Source organism: Morus notabilis, unplaced genomic scaffold, assembly GCF_000414095.1.
Source record: "Morus notabilis unplaced genomic scaffold, ASM41409v2 Scaffold535, whole genome shotgun sequence".
Lineage (NCBI taxonomy): Eukaryota > Viridiplantae > Streptophyta > Magnoliopsida > Rosales > Moraceae > Morus > Morus notabilis.
In genome coordinates this window covers 664566-679341 of record NW_010367018.1, presented here as the reverse complement: position 1 = coordinate 679341, position 14776 = coordinate 664566, and the positions used below count along the sequence as shown (strand labels likewise).

Here is a 14776-nt window from a genome sequence, read left to right as displayed (position 1 = left end):
GAATTAATGAATGTAGACAATCGCAATACGAATAGAACGTTCGTGATGATGACGTGTTATGAAAACTAAGAAAATGTAAAACTAAAAAGAAAAACTTTAGAGAGAGAAACTAGAGAGAGTTTCATTAATCTTGTGAAGATATATAAAATGAAGAGCCTTAAAGCTCTATTTATAGGAAAAGTTTCAGTACTATTCACGGTTACTATTTGCACAATAAGATTCTGATATGAATAATAACTTTAACTGATTTGCATAGTAACTTTGACTAAAATAGACAACTACTATTCATAACACTTTCCATATTTTTTAAATGCATGGACCTTACGATAAAGCATATATTCTAATTGTAGATACAATATGAGTCACATATATGAGATTTACTAAGAAGCAAGTGCCCTTTGGTGTTAGGGATGTGAACGATTTCCTTTACGTTTTTTAGGTTAAGACGAATAATAATTAAATAAGAAAGTGAAATGAATAATAAAAGAACAAATAGATTTAACGTGGTTGATAAGATATTTACATTCACACATTAGGGAAAAGAAAAATATTCATTTGCAAGAAGTACTATGAAAATAAATGCAAATAAAATAAAAACGGTAATAAAGTAACTTTCTCTAATAAAGACTATAAATTAGCGAGTATTGTATTTGGCGCCTAATTTTTTAGCTCGTTTCAAGATGTGTTTTCTTTTTTCCATTTTGAATTTGGAGTCGGACATTTGAATTCTACATCTTATAAGAGAGTTATGTGTGGATTTACCGTTAGGTTATATCTATAAACACACGTACTTTGTTTACATACAAGAAATTAAAAGGTAAAAAAAGCAATTCTTCAATGGGGGTTTTTTTTTTTTTTTTGTTGGGAAAATTAAGGAAAATATCTTGTTAGGGTACTTTAAGGAGTGGAAAGATGTCTCTCGCCTTCATTGTGGCGGAGATATTGGTTGTAGTTCATAAAAACAAAGCGGTAGTCTTCACCGTTTTGTCCTGTCTTTTTCGTATGGTCTACAAAGTTTGTCTTATTGACGCATGAACCATAGCAATGGTTCACCTCGTTTCTTTTCTGTTTCCTTCAATTCCATATTTTAAAGCAGTTAGGAAAAAGTTGAAAGAAAATCAAATCATAAGCCTATGAATGAACATTTGTTAAAAAAATAAAACAATCAGTAAGAATATCGGTCGCCCAGTGTCTTGATGATCATATGATTGATGTACTCCTTGTAAGGCGAATTTCATGGCTTTTGAAAGTGCTCAAAACAATATTAGATAAACATATAATCATGCTATACCTATAGAAACATTCCACAATGCTTAATCACATTTAGTTTATTATTTCTAAAGCATATATATAATAATATATATAATCTTCTCAGAAGAAATAAAGCAACTTTTTGCTATAATTTAAAGCAAACTAGATCTCTTTTAGTTAGGTTTCTCATAATTACCTTCACTGAACCAGTGGGGTACACTTATGTGAAGCCTTTATATTCTCTTCTTTTGGCGTTCTAATGGACAGCCGCATGATATACGGCTATAGGCAAAGTGCCACCACCCCCATCATCAATATTATTCTCTTAAGAACACGTCAAACTCTCTTCAAAAACTCCAAATAATCCAGTTCTTTTTCTTATGCTTTTGTTTTAGAAGACTCAAAAACTTCTTAATTTCTATAATCTATTTTGTCATTTCATATTCCTTCCCCTTCTCATTTTGTTTCTAGTGTTTTTCTTTTCTTTTCTCCATTTTCCCCCCCGCGTGGGACCAAAGTTAAAGGAAAGAAAAGCTAGGCAAGTGTTTTTTAGTGGTGGGTTTTCCATAAAACAATTCCTTTTATTGTGGAGATGTGGAGTGTCTGTAAGGCTATAGTTTTTTGTATTTATTAAAGCTTCTTTGCAATGAAGCAGCTTGCTCTTATCCACTTGTTGTGGGAATTATGGAGCAGAAGGGATAAAAGAAGTTTTCTTTAACATTTATTTATTTATTTATTGGGACTTTATTTTATTTTTTTGCTGATCTTCTTTAACAATTATTTGTTTTCCCTTTTGACATGCCACCTACTCCTGGTACTTTATAAAAATCCCCAATTATTTTTTTTAAAAATTAAAATCCCCTATTATTTTGTTTTGCAGATTAACCTTCTTCTCCTTACAATTACCAAAATCTGGCCCATCCACTCAAAAAAATTTCAGGAACGAAAATTGTTTCTATTTTCTTGGACCACAGAGGTTATCAAATATTACTAATATTCATATCTTTCCTACCTCCTAGAATAATTAATTTTCTTAGTTAAAAGAGATAAAGTTTCTAGCAATCAATTTTGCAAAGAAAAATGCTGCAATAGCATAACCACGTTAAAATCGCAGAGAGAGAGCTTAACTTTTATCTATCATACTTATAAGTGTTTGTTGTGCTATAAGAGTTATCTTAGGATATATTATAGCTTTAGTTGTGTTTGTCTTTTTATTATTTTTGTTTTTATAAATAACTAATAGTGTTCTTCTAATTTTAATTTAGAGTTCAATGATTAATGAATATTAAAAGATTATCAGTTTTCTTCTTGTATTCATATTCTCCATCTAATTCCTTTTCTTTTAGTTCTATTTCTCTTATTGAATATTATGTTCTTCTTTCTAAATTCTATCTCTATTCTAATTATAAAGTACTCTACCCATCTTACATATAAAAGACTTCATCAGTTTTAATCTGGTACTGTTATTTAATATCTTGATATATTCTTGTTCAGTTGCATTTTTTAGTTAAATGACTTACGTGTAGATCTTGAATTGAATTTGAGTTATAACTTGAGATAAAGTTGTAACTTGAGTTTGTATTTAGTTGTGTACATTTGAGTTATAGTTTGTGTTGAGAATTTATTTAAGTTTGTGTTTGAGTTGATAAAAAATTGAGTTTGTATTTAGATAGTATTCTTATAAAAATTCAATGACGATGGAAAATTTTAGTTGGGTATATGGATGAGGTTTTGTTCGTATTTTTCGTTGTGAACGCATAGAAAAAAAATCATCTCAATTGAAATTAAAACGAAAAAGTTATAACATGTTAAAATTTATAAAAAAAAAAAAAGAGAAGATATTATTTATTAATTTTTTTAAATTATGGCTGAACTTGAATAAAGATAAATTAAGGGCCGGAGCTTAATTCAAAAAATCTGGCATAACTCAAGGCCGTGTTCACTTCCCAGTTTGATTTTCTTAAGTTTAAGGAGTATCGTTAATTAGTCACGTGGTATTGCCAAACTCGAGCAAGTAACATTCTTGTCCCTTATCTTTGTCATTGATTTTCCCCTTCCGGTACTGCCCACTAGCTGTCAATAACTCAATATATATGCCAAAATGCGAGGGTCCATCTTACCATTATAATTTTTTTGTAAGGAAATAAAGTAAAAATAAATAAATAAATAAATAATGAAAAAAAGACAATAAAAAATATATAATTCTGCTTTCTTGGTATTTCTTTAAGGGTCAGACGAGAAGACCGCAGTACATAGTTTTTTTTTTTAAAGGGGAAATGCTAATTTAGTTGGCTGTATATGAGAATAATTAAGGAGGGAATTAGACAAATAAAGAGGCTTTAAATTTCTCTAGTCAACTATCATGACACCCAAAAGGAAGAAATAATATCCATCAAAGTAACATAAAATAGCAACAAATCTTGTGCAAAACAACAATTGTCCCCCACATTTGTTTTGAAAATACCAGACTGCCGACTCTTAATTTTGTGCTTTGCATGTGTTGGTATATTAAGAAATATTATTTCTTGTTTTTTGGTTATGTTTGGTGAATGACCTAAGTAAATTAATGAAAATCATTGTTGCCTTTAAAATGATGTGCGTTCTTTCTCTCATATTTTAGGAGCCGCTGAACACCAAAAAGGTCTCCGACATTGTGATAGTGAAGCAGATAGTGAATTGTTAGAAGAGCTTCCAATATTTATTATTCAACATTTAAAAGTACTAATAATTGAAGATTTTATATGAGTAAAGACATAATGAAATCCAAGAAATTGTCACTATTAGGCAGCAGTGTGTATTTTATAGTGTGCCAAACGCCGTAGCAAAAATAAAGAAGAACAAATAGTACGTAAAAAATATGAATCATAAACTCAAAGTTTGACTCCCACCGTGCATGGTGGACCCTTTAAGGTGGAACATATAGTGGATAAATATGGTGGGCTCCACGGCCTCACATGTGTATTTCCTTTTAACACACTTCCAAGAAAGAGTCATTGTATAATCTTCATTTCGTTTTTCTTAACAATTTTTCCTTGTTATTAAAAAGTAGTTTCAAGCTTTTCAAGCAAAAACCAAAAATTTTTTTTTAAAAAAATTATTATAAAAAAATGTTTTAAATTTTTAAAAAAAAAAAAAAAAAAAAAAAAAAAAAAAAAAATTGTTTCAAGCAAACTAATATATTTACTCCCTAGTACTTTATATCATAAATATTTTCCGCTTTTCATTTTTAGAAAATCTAATACTCAATAATTTTCATCTATTTCCTGGCCAGTTCAATAATGTATAAGTTCATTCTCAAAAATAAAAAAATAAAAAAATAAAAGTATAAGTTCCTTTCTTTTGTGACAACAATAAGGAAAAAAACCATAATTCATTCAAGTATATTATGCATTTTCACAGGTGTGGCCGGATCTTGTCCGTTAAAAATTAAAATGTTAAGAAAAAAAATCACTTGGTATATTGGGTCCAAGAGTTGCGATCAAATCATGATGCCCTCACAAAGTTGAAGTAATGAATAACCAACTGAAGCTCTCTTATGTCATTTGGTATACATGAAGCTCTAGGGAAAAAGGTATGAGGGAATCACAAAGAAAAGAATAATTAGAAGCAATTATTTGTCACGTACTCATATCTTATAATTAAGTTATGCCATGCCAACTCAATTATTAATTTGTTCAGTACTGCTATGGATAAAAGAAACAATTCAATCATAAATCGTTTTATATATGTCCACAAAAACTGTTCATATAATATGGCCCACAAGGCATGAGGTGAGTTCTCACCTATTCTTCTCATTTTTGGTGTCGTTGAAGAATTTGATAAAGGGGACACGGCAATTGGCAATTAGCCAATTATGGAAATGGGATCAAGACAGAGAGTTTTTCTTTAAAAAGGATAAAGGGGACATGCATTGCAAAACTTGGTACTTATGGAAAGGCCAGCTGTACGGCACAGAATATCTACCGAATCTATAATTGGGAAAGGTCTTATCCATATATATTGTCGTTTTAGTTTTTTCGGTAAAATATTGTCGTTTTAGTTTATTTGTGTACATGCCCACTACCAAGAGTTACTCAAGCAACCGAAGCCATATTATTTATATATAAACCCAAAATGGAAGACAAATTCTATGAATTCTGAGGGCTCAATTGTTTGGTGCCTTGTCGTTTTCCCTTAGGTTGGTGTTCCTTCTATCCATCTGTAAGTTGTAACTTATGGAAGCTCAGAGCAACTGGGTTTTTTTGGTTCATATCATTCTGACACTAAAAACCAGTTTGGTGAGTGTTCTCTGTCATGAATGATACTGGGCATTACCATTAACTTTTATTCTAATTTCATATTTCAATATAATTGCAAAAAAATCACCGCCAACAATAATCACCGGTTTTTGTATATAAAAGTTTGAAGTATATTATGATCATATCCGTTATAGTGTAGCATTCATGTACGTAGAACAGATATTATACACACACACGTATACATAGCAGTTGACAACAAAAAATTATTTAAGTTTTAGCTATGGTTCTTCAATCTTTGATTAAGATGGTGTGTTGGTTTCTCCAAATAATTTAGATAAGAGACCCAGCTGTCGACGGTGAAAATTCGTCAACGGATTAATAATAGATTTTCGGTGGTTAATGTGTGGATTAAACAGATTAAAACGTGAATAAAGAAAATTAAGAGAAAATTTACACAAGAATTTTATACTGGTTCACCCTTAAAATTCAAGAGCTACTTTCACTGTGAGAGGGAAAAATCTTCACTATGAACTCGGAATACAGGTCTTTCTTAAAGAGTTGTGAGCCTTTCGGCTCACCATTTCTACATAAGAGCTACTTTCACTATGAGGAGGGAAAAATCTTCACTGTGAACTCGGAATACAGGTCTTTCTTAAAGAGTTGTGAGCCTTTCAGCTCACCATTTCTACATCTATATACTAGCTCACTTCCTCTCAACCTTTGTCATTTCCACCATTACATTTCATTATTACTTTATGTCATATCATCTCATATTTTGAATGTAGCCGTTGGTGGTGGAGTGTCTGCCAGTCAACAGTGATCTTTCCCCTGCTCCCTTGCCAACTTTACTTGCTTACAAGTCACGTAAGATATCCTGCAGATTTAGTTTCTTCCTCAGGTTGTGTGTAATCGGCTCCTCAGGCACCTATCATGCTGTCTTTGCCTACATTTTCCTGAAGTGGCCGACCTCTTGTCTGCCTGATGCCTCTGTATGGTCGACACCTAGCCTCTCTTGCTTTTCTGTACGGTCGACTTCCTGCGTTATCTTGCAGTCGGCCTCTACCGAGTTTCATTTTGCAAATACTCTATGCTGAGCTGTCGTGGCCTCTCATCCACCAATCATGCCACGTGGCGTTCATCTAGTGCTTGACGTGGAATGTGGGATTTTTCCTTACAACATTTGTCCCCCAGATCAAGGCATTCCTTTGGGATGCCTCAAGCTTATTGATGAGACTTCTATTTTATCTCTAAGTTAGCTTCCTTGAGAAGGATCTTTTTCCCTAGGGTTTTAGGCAATGATGGCGTCTGCAAAAGTTATTTCCCCGAGTATGGCAACAGTCGCATCATTTAATTCGTGTCTGCCGGGTGTCGCGTCTCCATTTCAAACGGTTGTATCTGAACCGTTGGATCGTGCCTTCTCGAATTCCCACCCTTGCTCTCACCGTTCGTTCGCATCCCTTTGTCTCTGTCATTGGATTAGCAATGATTTCATCCAACGGCCAGTGAAAGCCTCGACCTGGGGGCAGCTGTTATAGGAAAATACCTACGTTGTCACGTCAAACGATAGATAGGCTCCACGTGGCCACTGCCTGCCACGCCAAACAATAAATAGGCACTGACAGTCGAAGCATCAACTTTCTGGTTGATTGAGGTTCAACTGTTTCAAAGACTCGTGCATCTTGTAATGAGAGAGACTCTGATTGCCCCGCATTACTTCGAGATAATCCTTGAAGAAACACTTAGGAACAACAAGCTTGTAATGTGCAGCGCCCACGACGACAGTTGACTGTTCAAATGGCAAAGACGATTGACCCTACCCTGAAGGGACCGGCTGCATAGTCAGTGGTTCTGAGGAGGCACAAGGAGAATGTAATCTCGCATGTACAAGCCATCGGCGAAGATGGCTCCTAAAACCCCGTAGGCCGTCATGCCTATGCGAGGATCAATGACGACGAAGGCTCCGTCTAGACTTGCTATCCAAGCAAAGTGAAAACAGAGAGTGCCACATATGATCAATTACCAGACCTAGATTCTGAGAAGACCCCCTGAGGTGACAAAAGAGAAATCCTCAGGTTACTTGCGGGTATAAACAAAGCCATTGGCTGGAGAAATGATTACCAGCCTATTGGCTGTCCAAAATAGACTAATAGGAAAACACGGGAAGTTACAGAGCCGCTATTTTGGGCAGAATTGGTAGATGAACGGTCAGAAAAACACTATATAGCCGCAGTCTAGATGAGTAGGACAATAGGCTACTGGAGAGCAACAGAAGAGAAACTATTCGCCTCGGATTTCTCCAATATGTAATTTGTGAGACGTGAAAGGGGCATGGCCCAAGAGAGAAGGGGATAGACTGGTATGAGCATAAGAAAGAACCGAACTTCTTGTATCAGGAGAGAGGAAAAGAAGGAAGAAAGATGGAAATTTCTCAAAGTGGACGTAGCTTTTGCATTGAGAGTGAACCACGATAATCCTTAATGTTCTTATCGTTTCTTTGATTTTCTTTCATATTTTGAAAAATCCGTAAAGCACATGCACAAACAATTGCACTTTATTAACTGAATTTAATCGGATATAGAATAGCTATTTAGATGCGATTTAATCGGTAATCTAACCGACTACTAGACGGTAATTATGTGTATTTCTGTTGACGAAATTCCACCGTCAACATAAGCTTTCACGATTATGAATTTTTATTTTCCAATTTTTAGTTCTTTTACTTAGAATTTCTAACGGCATATCCGTGTCTCTCTGTGTGTGTAATTTATAAATATAACATAATCAAGTAACTTATGTAAAGGCTGTTGAGCTAATTTTAGGGAGAAAGAGGAAAATATACCAAGACTTAAGATGAATTAAAATTAATAGACCAATAGTTTATATAAGTTAATAAATAGGCCAAATTACTGTTTTTGTCCATAACTTGTCTAGTTATGAACCATAACTTCATAATTCACGGTTTTTTTTTTCCATAACTTGTCTGCCTATGAACAATAACTTGACAAGTTTGTCCATAACTTATCTGGTTATGAACCATAACTTGACAAGTTATGGTATATTAATTTGTATAACTAAAAATTGGCCCATATACTTTCTTAAGCTTTTCATGGCATATTTTATAATATTTCCACTAATTTTATATTATTAGATCATGACTTATTTTTCCTCATTTATTAAGACTTGGTATTACACATGCATGTCATAAACATGGGCTTTTTTTTTTTTTTTTTTTTGACAAAGACACATTACATCATAGTACCACTAAGAAGTAAGAAATATGTAAAAATCCATGTATCTAATTTCAACTAATGAAGCTGCCCAATAATATAAGAACACAGACTACGAATTTATATTCTTAATTCAATATATATAACACTAGTATCCATCATCGTCATACACGACCCGTTTCACGATCACTGGACATCCACTTTTTAGTCTTGAAAACATTGCCCACTTCTCAATGCTTGAGTCTTGGTCTATAACTTTCCACCTGAATACATTTTAAAAATAAAAAATAAAAAAGCCTTACATTGGTGGCGTTAAAATCTTCAGGGACGACCATTATTAGACGTTCAAAATTTATTTTATACACACACATATATTTGAAGGCAACATTAAAAATTATATAACTTTGCTAGAAAGTTCAAAATTATATGAATTATATATATATATATATATTTACACGTGTCATACTCGTTTGTACTAAGGTTTCCTGCACACAGTACTACCACTAACTAAGGGAATCTTGATTTGCAATAAAATCTACTTCGGAATACTCTCAAAATTTAAATTTGACATCTTAACAAATGCGTTGACAACGCTGAAGAAACAACATGATCAGTTGTAATTCATGACGGGTTGTTGAAATATTATATTTTCCTTTTCTTCAAAGGAACACTATATTCTCAAAATTTGAGAAGTTTGGCTTCAAACTGCTCCTTACTTGAAGAAGTAGTAATTCGAAATTTCAAGGATACAAAATAATAATTAGAGAAAGATAATGTACCTATAGGTAGTGACAAGGCGGTGTAGAAAGACAAGCATCATGGCTTTGGCCATGTTTATTCCGAGGCATGTCCTCCCTCCCATCCCAAAAGCTAAGAAGCTATAAGGTCTTGATTCTGCATCCTGATTAATTATGTAAAATAATTAACCCCCTAATGGATCAAAAAGTTTGCTTAAAGGAAAAGGGTGAATTCCAAACTTTAATTACCAAATATTATATATAAAAAAAAAAAGTGAAGAAATTTACCCCAAATCTTGAAGGGTTGAATTTTTTTGGATCATTATACATCGTAGGATTGAGGTGAACTGCTCTCGCATCAATGTTAACATTCCATCCTTTTTTTATCTTAAATCCTACAAAATTAAAAAAACAAAAAACAAAAAATGACAGTGTGTAAAGGGAAGAATTGGTACATTAGTTAAATTAATGCTTTAAAAGAAATCTTCTTATACAAAATCGTTAGAAAACTAACGCTCTATCTCACAGTCATGAAGAGCTAGCCTGGGAAACCACGGTACAATAGATGCCATCCTTAAGGATTCTTTTACTACCTGTTTGATGCCACCCATTGATCGTTAATAATGAGCTCAAGAATAAATTAACTGTCCGTATAAAAAAAGAAACATCACCTTGGAAGCATACGGCATGTCGTTTAGATCTTCCAATGTGAGAAATGTCTTTTCTGGTGATTTTCTTGCTAGTTGAAGTTGTTCATCCTATAACAAATTAATTAAGGGATTTGCATTAACATATTATTAACATGATTTGATTGACCAAACTAGGTAATTCCAAATACTAATTTTATCGTTTCACGTTGTTATTATGAATTACGTACCCTTAGTGTGTGAAGGACCTCTTGGTTGTCATCCAAGTATTTGACCATCCACGTTACTGCACTAGCCGTTGTATCTTGACCTGCACATTATTATTCCCCACGTAAAATTAACAACATGACAAAATTATTAAATTTGATATCTCCTGTACTTAATTACTCAAAAACCAATTCACTAATTCTCTCTTTTAATTCTGACCTGCAATTATCATAGTTAAGATATTGTCTTGGATCTCTGAATCTAATAGCTTTTGCCTGTTGGGTCCAGCCTCATAACATGCTTTATCATCACCTGCCAATAGGCTTCCTAGAAAATCCTCATGCTGATTAGTTCCCAAGCCTCTTCTCCTGTCACTAATTTCCTCCTCAATTATGCTCATTATTCTTTTTCTCGCCTGAATCATGTATTAACACGGTTTAAAGTGTAATTAATCAAGTGTTTTTCTTTAATTGGGGCTTAAGATGACAAGCTTAATGCATATAGATGAGAAATTTTACCTGAAGGCCTTTGTAAAATCTGGTCCCAGGTATTCTCAGTGGGAATGCAAGCAATGCTTCACACACACGAGCCACTTCCTTTTGCAAAATTTCTAACTTATAACCGCTTTCTATGTTCATTAACATTTTGCACATTGCTTTACAAGTGATCTGCAACGTACGACAACATTAATGTAACCAACTAAAAATTAACGAGTGCTTGGACTCTTTACCCTAAAAAATTTCTCTAATTTTTTACAAGTACTATCTTTTTTTTGTACTACAAAGAAAACAAAACGCGTGTTTGGGTTGAATTAGAGAAATACACTTTTAGATAGTTGTTATTTAGATAAATGACTTTTACTTAAAGATTTGAGCTTGATTTACGCATAAAAGCAGTATAGTAGTATATGTGAAAACTGAATTTCATAAGTAGTCCTGGTCCTAATTTTCACCATTATTGCGTTTGCTGGAAAATTAGATGAATATTACTTTTACAGATTTGATATTCGAATATAGTACTTTTATAGACCGGTCCTAATTTACACCTTTGTGTTTGCCACCATGAGCTGAGCAGAGGCCCAATTCTATAAGTTGGCCCAAACATTAGTCAAGAATGGGACTACATATTGACAAAACGACATCAAAACCACAGTAGCGACAGTAAATTAAAGAGAACACAATGATTTCATACTTTTGAGTTGAAATTCAGCGAAAATTTTAAAATATTACAAACATAACAAAAATAATAATAAACTAATTACGACGATGATATCATATTTTTTAATGATACAAAATTTTGCTAGCGGTATTTATAAATTTTGTCTAAATATAAACTTTGATAGTCAAATGTTGCTATACGTTTAGATCACCCTAAATTAAATTGCGTAGAATTTCTTTGTTGTACCTTGAGTGCTTCATCGAGAACAACCACGGTGGCTTTATGTTCCCAGCTGCTAAGATTATCAACGATTAGTTGATCAAACTGCTTGATGAACAAAGATAAAGAGGTCATGGAGAACAAATTGCTGAGACGGCCTCGTATTAGTTTATGGTGTTGGTGAGAAGCACATAAAAGGCTTTGATGACCAACCAACTCGGCGATGGACTTTATATATCTCTTTGTGAACTTACCGGAGTCATTGTTCAAAATTGCTTTTGCTGATTCTGTACTCGAAACAAATACATGTGTCTCTCCAAATATGTTGGTCCTAAAGCAATTCCCGTACCTGTCACACACCACTCGAAAATATTCATTCTTTAGTTTACATTTTCAGATAAGTAACTTAGTAGACGTTTGATTCATAGATTCAGAACTATAATTCAAAATTATTTTCGTTTTACGTATATTTTTGTGAAAAAAAAAACACTATAGAGAACTATGATTATGAATCATGATTTAGAATACTAACAAACATCCTCTAATTGTTCGAATAACATAACATAAATCCCCATGTTAGAGCAAAATTTTGAGCTTTTTTCTCTATAATGTATATTTATATATCTTAGGGTGATCTGAAGTTATTATAAGAAAAGAAAATTTTTTTACCGCAAACGGCGAATTCGAACAAAGTCGTAAAACCCCTTGTGACTATTGATGGCTGCCATGAACTGCAGAGTTTCTCCAACGAATGGTAAGCCTGTAGAGCCTGGGGGAATATTAGCTGTAGATTCTTGGTTACGATACTTAAGAAGCAGCAGCATCTTCACAATTTGGTATAATATCAGAAATAACAGAGCGCCTAATACTACAAGCATTAATGCATAACAAGAGAGGAAAATTTGCCCCTGAGAAACTAGGGTAGCCATTTTCTTTCTCTTTAGTTTTGGAACAACAGAGAAAAAAAATGGTATTTACTAATGGAATGGTGGTGACGTTAAATGGTAATATTTGATGGTTTTTTAGTGGCCGACAGAGGCTCTTATGTGACTTTTGAAATTAAGGATGTCCACTTTGAATACTAATACATATGGCTAATTGTTATTAAATTGTTGCTGAGTACTGAGTACATTGTGCTGTTCTACGTAATGTGTGAGGGAAGCACATTTACAAGATCAACAAAATTCCCAAGAGAGAACGGAGAGGGAAAAAAAAAACAGAGAGAATAAAATAAAAAATTAATTTCAATAATAACACTTCTGAATAAATAATTATTAATTTTAACACTATTTTAATATATTTTTACAATTAGTATCACCGTATCAATAAAAGAGACAATAAAATAAAATCTGAGACCCAACTTTAATTCTGCACCGTTTACAGCTTCACAATCACCGGGCATCCACTTTTTAGTCTTGAAAACATTGCCCACTTCTCAATGCTTGCGTCTGGGTCTTTCACTTTCCACCTGATCAATACATTTAAAAAAGAAAAAAAGATTTCATTAAAGAATATTTATTTAAATACTAAATTTGACATTGATGCTACATTGATAATGCTCTAACACTATCAACTATTAATTTATGATATTTAATTAGGACACTAATTGATGAATAAAAACACAAACTAAGTACTAAAATCATCACGAGTAGTCCTTGAATTCTTTTCAATTTATAGAATTAGTCCCTCTAATTAATTTTATAAGAAAATTATTAAACTTATTTTTAAAAGTGCACGAGTCTAGATTTTTATTACTCACTATTCATTAGTATCTTTTATTCATTTTATTTGACTAAAAAAGATATTCATCAAGAGTAAGAGATAAAAATTAAGACACATATACTTTAAAAGATATTTGTCAAGATTTCTCTTAATTTACCTTAAAATGTGTTTCTGACTTAAAAATTATTTTTATGAATGATTCGTATGTTAAATTTTTGGATGAAACCTTTAAATTAAGTAGTAGGTAGATCATTTTGAGAATTTTTCTCCAATTTTAAATAAAAACACACAATAATTTTAAAAAATAGAAAACAAAAACAAGATTACTGAACATTTTTTTTTTTAAAAAAAAGATATCTTCCATTAAAAAAGGAATAAAAATATTAAAAAAAGATCTAGAACATTTAAACAACCAATAGTTAACATTTTTCATCTAATTATTTTCAATAATGCTAAAAACAGCAACTCAAAAATCAATTTTTGAGTATCAACCTACATGTTATGTGATGTGTAATTTCATCTCATATGCTAATTCATTACTACTAATTTAACACTTATTTTACTAATATACCCCTAAACTACTTTCAAAATCTAAATTAAAATTTACAGTATCATGACGTTTCTGATTCTATCTAAATCTCGAATATCACAAACCATTAATGGCAGAAGAACCAGTCAGTTTCAACGAAAAAGCCACGTAAGTTTCCATTCTTACTCTTTTATTTTTTCCCCTACTTTTTGTCTTTTGCTGAATTCATATGTATCAAATCTCCTTTTTATTGTTTTTTATTTTATCTTTATCGACTCTTCTTTATGGAAGTCATTGAAGTCTTCTTTTTTTGTTGTTCATGTTACTTTTTGTCTTTTGCTGAATTCATGTTCTTAATGGAAGTTTGGGGATTTTATTCCTCTTTTCTTTTGGATTCTTCCATTGTTTCCGTTCGCAGTTCATGCTTTATTTTTCCTTCGTTTCCGTCTGCGCCTCTTTGGGTGCGTTTAGAATTGATTCTAAAACGTTTTTATTTTCTGTATAAAAATAAAAATGAAAACATTTTTAGTTTTATTTTTAAATTATTTTTAAAAATGCGTTTGGTAATTTTATTTAGAGATTGATTTCAGTTTTTAAAAAAACTGAAACTGTGTTTGGTGGTTTAATTTTTAAAAATATGTAATAATATATTAAATAAATATATTAAATAAACATATATGATAAAAAACGATTTCAGAAAAGAGGAAAGAAAATGAAAAAAAAAAAAAAAAGGGAAATCCGTTTTTCAGAAAACAAAAAACGAAAATGAGAAAATGAAAACATTTTTAGTTTTATTTTTAAATTATTTTTAAAAATGCGTTTGGTAATTTTATTTAGAGAT

At 32.2% G+C, this 14776-nt stretch overlaps 1 protein-coding gene across 1 annotated transcript; it reads right to left on the bottom strand.

The window, feature by feature from the left end:
- Positions 1 to 8864: 8864 nt before the first annotated feature.
- Positions 8865 to 12627, bottom strand: LOC21404773 (abscisic acid 8'-hydroxylase 4). The gene is made up of 10 exons (XM_010111744.2): positions 12354 to 12627; positions 11712 to 12033; positions 10826 to 10975; positions 10527 to 10722; positions 10331 to 10410; positions 10125 to 10211; positions 9968 to 10046; positions 9742 to 9848; positions 9496 to 9617; positions 8865 to 8979 (listed from the first exon to the last, which is right to left on the bottom strand). The coding sequence occupies exons 1-10, from the start codon at positions 12611 to 12613 to the stop codon at positions 8865 to 8867; spliced, it is 1518 nt and encodes a 505-aa protein (XP_010110046.1). The 5' UTR covers positions 12614 to 12627.
- Positions 12628 to 14776: the final 2149 nt, after the last annotated feature.